The sequence below is a fragment of the Simochromis diagramma genome, unplaced genomic scaffold (assembly GCF_900408965.1).
Source record: "Simochromis diagramma unplaced genomic scaffold, fSimDia1.1 OVJJ01000443.1, whole genome shotgun sequence".
NCBI classification, from domain to species: domain Eukaryota; kingdom Metazoa; phylum Chordata; class Actinopteri; order Cichliformes; family Cichlidae; genus Simochromis; species Simochromis diagramma.
This window is the reverse complement of record NW_024387268.1, coordinates 135,120-142,967: the sequence shown is the minus strand read 5'-3', so window position 1 is coordinate 142,967 and position 7,848 is coordinate 135,120. Positions and strand designations below refer to the sequence as shown.

Genomic DNA, 7,848 nt, shown 5'->3' with positions numbered 1-7,848 from the left:
AGAGGTGAAAACAAAACACACAACATGCTCTGCACTCAGACTTTCCTTGTACAGATCATTTTGAGACGAGATGATTTTGGTGTTTTTCATCATCCTGGTAAAAGACATTAAAGTGTCAACTTCTCTCTCTTTACAGTCCATCCACTCGTTCAGGTTTTTGCTGCTGAAAGGTGAAGAATGTCTCTTCTTCAGGATCTCTGCAAGCTCAGCTTCCTCTTCTCCTCCTCCTCGGATTGATGGAAGTTTCTTGGCCAAAGTTTGTTGGAATTCCAGCTTGAACTCAGAGCACATTTCTTTGAAAGTTTTCATTTTCTTACCAATCTGTGGGAACTGCTGTGCAGTGCTGGTTCCCAGTACATCATTGTACCTCATTTCCAGCTCACTGAAGTCCTCCAGGGCTCTCTGTGCTTCTTGAACTAATCCTGTACTGATCTGACGGACGAGTTTAGCAGCAGAAGAATCTAAAGCTGTCAGTGGCAGCAGCCAGACCTTCACTGGTACAGTATTTTCTCCATTGGGTCCCAGTAATCCTGACAGACCTTGGCAGGCCTGTATGGCATCTTGAAAGTTTGTTGGAGTTTTTGGGAGGCGAAAGTCTCCATAAAATTTACAAGATAATTTATCAGCTTTTTGTTTGTCCTCTTGAGTCAGTGACAGAGAACCTTCACCTTCTATAGAAATTAAGGGAATCTTATTGATCATCATCTTCAAGCTGCCTTATATTTCTTGATGATCTTCGTGTTTAGAAACCTCACGGTCAAACACAAAGAAAGCTTGTGCTCCATAAAGAATAGCTGTGACTACATGTGTTGCTAAGCCTTGATCAAAAACATATGGATGCTTCACGTTTCCTCTTCCAAGATGATTCATGGACAGCTCCTGGATCTTTGTGGTTGCCTTGTACTTCAGTGTTACTCTGGCCTGATTTCTGGAAGATTTACTATCTTTCAGATATTTGGCAGACCCACTAACCTCAATAAGTCCACCCAGGAAACTTGCCTTTAGTGACGCACTAACGTTTAGAGCTGAGGATTTCTCCTGAATTGATTCAGATGAAACCATTTCAAAGTCACTGTATATCTGAGGCCTGTCTCCTCTGTCTTCCATCAGGGCATCACGATCCCACAACGTGATTCCTGCAAAAAAAGAAAAAAAGATACAAAAATCAAGTTGAACTCATCGATTCATTCAGAAAGTAAATTTAATGTGAAGGCCTCACGTGTTGGATTGAAATTAATGTATTTTTTTTGTAATTAGTGGTAATTATTCATGAAATGCAGTCTGATATTCTCCTAGAGAAACAATGTGATTAAACTAAAATCATGGGATTTCCTCGTCTTTGTAAATGGTGTAGACAATCTGAGATCATTTATTGTGTGCAAGCAGTATGGAGTTATTACATTTGAAGTGAACTGGCAGCCAGTAATCTATATCATCACTGAATATATTAAATTTGCTCACAGGGAAATGGAGGTAAACCTGTTTGCTAAGGATTTCATTAAAAGCTACTCAGTCAGGTGTTCCAGTGAAGCAGAGCAAAGCTTCCTGTGGATGAAGCCTTTCCCCCCAAACTCTCCTGATTGACCTCCCCTTTGTTCCTCCTTGAGTTCCCTGTTCAAAAGCCAGATCTCCAACGAGTATTTCTGTGGTTACAAAATGGTAAACAGAACTGAAAAAACAGAATTCTGTGTTACGCTCAGCTCTGTCTTCACTGTGACAGGAGGTGATCCGTGCAGTATCTGTATCATTACAGCCCCAGTCCATCTGTCAGTCTCCTTCTTCCCTCGTTCAGGAGACACTCACACTCCTCCACTTGGGGAAGCAGCTCATCCCTAACCCAGAGTGGGCACTCCACTATTTTCCAGCTGAGGCCTCAGACTTGGATTTAATTCTCATTCCCGCTGCTTCACACTCAGCTGTGAACTGCTCCGGTGCGAGCTGGAGGCCACGATCATGTTCTACTTTCAAATATCCTGGAAGCATGAGTAGTGTGAGAGTAAAGTGCTCTATTGAGGTGATACGGTACTAAGTGGTCTTTAAGATACTACAGGGCCTGATTGTTCAAGCCCTTGTATGTGTGGGGAATTTAACCAATGAAGAGCAGCCAATATGGCAGAAACGTGCTCTCTGTTTCTCGTCTGTTTGGTTTATAGACAGAAGAAATCTGAATAAACTATCACTGGAACTAAGACAAAGACTAGACAACATTTCAAGTAGAAACGATACAGAAATAGTGTTGAGTGAAAAGAATTCACTTTTTCTTGCAACTATAAATGCCTATCCCAGCGTAAGAGGTGGGGTTCACCCTGGAAAGGTCGCCAGTCTGGGCAGGACTAACACAGAGAGACAGACAACCAGTCACACCTATGGTCAATTTAGAATAATCAGTTAACCTGCCCTCATAGATTCAAACTCAGGACCTTCTTGCTGTGAGGTAACAGTGCTAACCACTGTGCCACCGTGCTTCCTAAATGGATTACTATTAAACAAAGCAACAACAACAACAAAAAAACAATGAAACTTTGCTTGTGACATGTAAAGACGTAAAGAACATGTAAAGAACTTTAAAGATGAAATCTTACCAGGGACAAGTTCATCGCTGCGGCAGTCGTACAGCATCCCCAGGCCAAAAGGCCGGCCGAGTGCTGCCAACTCCATTCTACCACCAGAATTAGAGTCCATGGCTCAGTGTGAACTGCAAGTAATCAGAAACAGCTTATCAGTTCTCTGTTCTCACTTTCCTGTTGTCATGTGACACTTTGTGGCAGGCAGGATGTAGGACCCAAATGCAGGACTCAGGACACGGAGGGATGAATGAAAGGAGGGAGCTTTTATTGGCCTGTATGAACTCAAACACTAAATACAAGGAACAAAACAATAACTAGAAACTAGAAAACGAGAAACAAATAAGTTAGAAACAAGGAACTGACGAGAAGCAACAATAGGAACCAGGAGCACTGAGAGGGTATGACGTGACAATGACAGAGGAAAACACCGGGCTTAAATACACCAGGGAGTAACGAGGGAATGGAAAACACAGCTGGGACAAATCTGACTTAACGAGACGGAAAGGAAGCAAAACTGAAAACATTAACAAACAAGGAGACTTGGCTGACAGTGCAGACAGAGCAAAGATGGAGCACAGGGACAAGATTAACAAACTGCGACATGGGGACATGACTGAGTGGGGAGATACAGGAGACGCTAGACAAGAAACTAAACAAGGGACGTGTAACACAGGGAAGACTTAGAGGCAAAAGCAAAGAACTCGAAAACACCAAAAGATATAACCAGAAACAAACCCAATCAAAGAATATTAATAATCAACAACACTGGGTCACCAAAGTCAGGACCATGACATCTGCTGCTGTTTATGTTTTTCGTTGTCTGTCCTTGAGGATGACCAAACCAGAAATTCAGTTTGCCACGTCACTTTTGACCATTTAGGATTTTCTTAGTTTTAGTGTTAGGGAAAAATGTGTATTTCCTGACTCATTGAAAAATGTGAGCTTGCTGGTGTCCAGGTTGTAGCCCATCTCGCGCTTGATGGCAGCTGGGGTCGACACCAGCCCCCCAGCAACCCTGAATTGGATAAGTGCAAGAAGATAGAAGGATGGATGGTATCTGTGCAAGTAAGTGAAAGTTAAGTAGAAGCACTGTATGAATGTGTGTGTGAATTAGAAAGAAACTGCTTTGACTGCTCACACTGAGTAGAAACAGTACTGAAAGTACCATTCAATTTACATCCGTCTTGATTGCATGCTCAATCATTCAGGTAAGTAAATCTCCAAAAGTTGATTCTGTTCATCTGGACGTAGCGTTTTGTGGGAGAAACGTTTCATCATCATCCAAGTGACGTCTTCAGTCTCAGCAGGTTTCTCCAATCTTATAAACAGGACATTTGCATAATGACTGAAACCAGCCCACTGGAGGAACAATGGGCTGGGAGGTCAGTGGTTTTTGGTCAGTGGTTGTTGATCAATGGTCATGAGAATTTGCATAATTAAGATTATGGAACTGGCAGACTGGCTGGACCAGGTGACCCTGAATCCTCCCTTAGTTATGCTGCAATAGACGTAGGCTGCCGGGGATTCCCATGATGCATTGAGTTTTTCCTTTCCAGTCACCTTTCTCACTCACTATGTGTTAACAGACCTCTCTGCATTTATTCATATCTGTTATTAACCTCTGTCTCTCTTCCACAGCATGTCTTTATCCTGTCTTACTTCTCTCACCCCAACCAATCACAGCAGATGGCCCCGCCCCTCCCTGAGCCTGGTTCTGCCGGAGGTTTCTTCTAGGGCTGGGTTTTGATAATCGATTTATCGATTAAAATCGATTCTAGCTTGGATAACATGATATCGATTCATTAAAATCCTGAATTGATTTTTTAATATAAATTTATTTTGCCCGAAACGCCAGAATCTCAGGTTAAACCTCACAAAACTTCAACAACCACCAAACAGCTAAAACCGTAAATGAGAGCAGGAATACAGATTCTGCACAAAGACGTAAACACAAAGCGCGGACCCGTGGATCAGAATCAGTGAGATGTGACTTTCTCACCCGATGGCATGGACATGGTCGGGGCTGAAAGCTGACAGCTCGCTGATTGTGATCCGTCGGCCGGTCCGTGCTTTGTGTTTACGCCCTTTATGCGCTGATTCTAAAGCTGTTACGCGTCGGGAGTGAGAACAGGTTGACACTTCATGCACAGCTCTCTCTCTCTCTCTGTACTTCAAGAACAGTTTCCCGCCTAAATCGCTGTTTTCTGCATTATTTGCTTGCTTGTTATGCACAAGTCTACCGTTGTTTACAGCACTGTCGGACGCTGTTTTTTTCCCTTTTACTTACTTCCGAAAAGAAAACCTAATTTCTGCTGTTCGATAGGGTTTGAACAAATGTAAACTTTTTAAAATTATGCAAAATGCAAATCGCTTAGCCGTACTTCTAAGTTATTGTTCGTGTGTTGATTAATGGTTTTCTTTCATTTTTGATCTACTGCAGAATATTTTTATAAAATCCAGGCCAGGAAAATCACCTTCATGTTTTTCTGTGTTTTATCTTCAGCTGCTTTGACACAAAGGCCTCTGCTGTGATGCTCACACCTTTGATAAAGTCTGGAAAATGTCAGCTTCCTTTTTATAGATACAAAAATATGTAAATGTACTGATCTGAATTATAATATTTCTGACTGAGGCAAAATTTCCCAGATTTAAATCGAATCGAATTGAATCGAATTGGGACCTTGTGAATCAGAATCGAATAGATTCTAAAAATCAGTGACGATACCCAGACCTAGTTTCTTCCTGTTAAAAGGGAGTTTTTCTTTCCCACTGTCGCCAAAGTGCTTGTTCATAGGGGGTCATATGATTGTTTGGTTTTTCTCTGTATCTATTATTGTACGGTCTGCTGTACAATATAAAGCGCCTTGAGGCGACTGCTGTTGTGATTTGGCGCTATATAAAAAAAATTGAATTGAATTAGAAATATTAATCGGGTTCTAGATTTTAAAAAGTGTTTGTTTTACGGTGTCAAATAACTCCTTGCTTGGTCAGATGTGAGTCAGATGTTCTCACTGCTGCTAGTTTAATCAGTCAAAACAAAGTTACTGCAAACTATGATATGAATAACAAATAAAAATAATAATAACTAGAGTTCTGAAGCAACAGTCCAAAACTCAAAACCCTGGACCAAAGACCCAGGACCGTGACAATTGTAATAAAAAGAAAATGATGAATCTAAAACTCTGAAACATAACATTTAGATTCAGTGTGACTTTTAGATTTTGTTGCACTTTCTTAATTGTTAAGTAATAGGAAACAATCCCTGCTGTAACTGCACCTGTTACTTGAAGTTATTTAAATTTTCTCCACCACAGTAATCAAGACAAAAACATAAAGTGAAGCAGCGTCGGTGTACTTACAGTAGACAGCTGTGTGATCCTCTGAGGTCTCTGCTCTTCGTTCTCTTTTATATTCAATGTGAGGACAAAAAACCTTCACTGCAAGAAGAGAAAGCAGAAGAGCTTCAGGCTCGTTTCTCAGATTCGTGTGTGACCTGTGAAAATACGTGTTCAGTGTGCAGGCAGGAAACCCACAGTACGAGCCTGCAGTCATGCTCACAGCTCTCTGAGGCTCTGCTTACATGACAGCAGGTGGATAAAAACTCTTCCCCTCTATGAGCTGAAAAAGAAGAGAAGTCATTTAAGTGACTTTGAACATGAAACTGTATCATCAAAAGATTCAGATTTAAGGCTCCATGCAAAGAAGAAGCCACATGTGAGCATGATCCAGAAACACGTCTGTCTTCTCTGGGATAAAGTTCATTTAAAGTGGACTGAGTGGAAAACATGGCTGCCAGGTCCTCTAGACTAAAGTGGAGAGGGACCATTTGGCTTGTTATCAGCAATCAGCTCAAACACCTGAATCTCTGATAGTATGGAGGCTGTGGAATCTGGAAAGGCTTCATCAATACTGAATACAAAAATACATGAACGAACACCCAGGACTGCTGAGCAGCTGATATCAGATTGGGACAAAGTCCAGCAGCTGCTGTCCTCAGTTCACAGACGTTTACAGACTGTAGTGAAAAGAAGAGATGCTACACATTGAAACATGGGCCTGTCCTAAGTGCTGCTGCTCAACATAAGATAGCATTTTTCTTTCATGTGAATCATTTAATATGTTTCTATAATCTTTTGTGAATCTAAATCGGGTTTAAGAGATTTGAAAATCATTTCACTCTCTTGTTATTTAGTTTTTACGCAGCATCCCAACTTCATTTGTATCAGACTTGAATGGTCCCTGTAACTATAGAATCAACAAGTTTCCATAGTAATTAGTGATGATTGTCGGTCTTGGCTACATCACCGACAGGAAGTGATAACCGCTAATTCAGCATACTTTTGTGGAAAAGCAGAAGAGCATCAGGCTCATTTCCCTGAGCAGTGTGTGGCCTGTGAAATAAACGTGTCTAATGTACACGCTGAAAAACCAGACTACGAGCCTGCAGTCATGCTGTTCTTTTGTTCTCCGAGGCCTTGAGCTAAATGTTCTAATATATTAGATTAATGTTATGTTATTTATGTGAACATGTAATTTTACTGAGATTTCAGTCTCTTTTTCTGAAGACAGACATGAATAATATGAACACAGTTCATCCACAAGTGTGGCAGCGTGTAATCCTTTAAAACTGACATCAGTAAACTGTGGGGCTTTTTTTTTTTTTTTAAGCTATAGGTAAACTACATTTATTGCAGGAACCATTAACACTAAAAAGGCTGAGGAATAACTGAACGTTTGACACAGTGAGCAGGAAAGTGCCCGTGAGACAGCTGGAGATCCACAAACCATCCTGCTAGAGACACAATAACTGAGTACTAAGAACTGTGTGTGACTTCTTCAGTCTGACAACGTTCGGCCAGGTGAACAGGATGAGGTCTGGACTTTGGGCCGCTGCAACTCATTGGCACTTTTTTTAAGCTGTTCTTTTGGAGATCTGCTGCTGTGCTTAGGCTCATAATCCTGTTGATCACTCAGTTTAGTTAGATGGCCTCACATTTGAATCTAGAATAATTTGATATATGGAAGAGTTCAGTATCAACTCAGTGACCCTCCGCCGCCGTGCTGACAGATGCTATGAGGTGTTTGTGCTGATATACTGTTTTTGGGTTTGCTCGAAACATGTGCACAAAGAAGCCATCGTGCAGTCGAGAGTGTCTGCTTTGTGAGCTCTGCTGCAGTTTCATGCTCTCGAGGTTGACTGTGCTCTTCAAGCTGAATGCTGCTCGCAGTTTCTCTTAACTGGCTACATCATTTTCCTTTTTGTACAGCCTGGAAACAGCCT

The 7,848-nt window shown here is 41.5% G+C and overlaps 1 protein-coding gene across 2 annotated transcripts; it reads right to left on the bottom strand.

The window, feature by feature from the left end:
- Positions 1-383: 383 nt before the first annotated feature.
- LOC120715471 (neoverrucotoxin subunit beta-like) lies at positions 384-6,213 on the bottom strand. 2 transcript variants are annotated; one of them, XM_040002478.1, is made up of 3 exons: positions 5,927-6,213; positions 2,583-2,695; positions 384-1,136 (listed from the first exon to the last, which is right to left on the bottom strand). In XM_040002478.1, exons 2-3 carry the CDS (start codon positions 2,680-2,682, stop codon positions 718-720), a joined length of 519 nt encoding a protein of 172 aa, XP_039858412.1. In that variant the 5' UTR covers positions 2,683-2,695; positions 5,927-6,213; the 3' UTR covers positions 384-717. The 2 variants fall into 2 exon arrangements, with proteins under 2 accessions (XP_039858412.1, XP_039858411.1); XM_040002477.1 differs by lacking the exon at positions 5,927-6,213 and having other exon boundaries at positions 2,583-3,171.
- Positions 6,214-7,848: the final 1,635 nt, after the last annotated feature.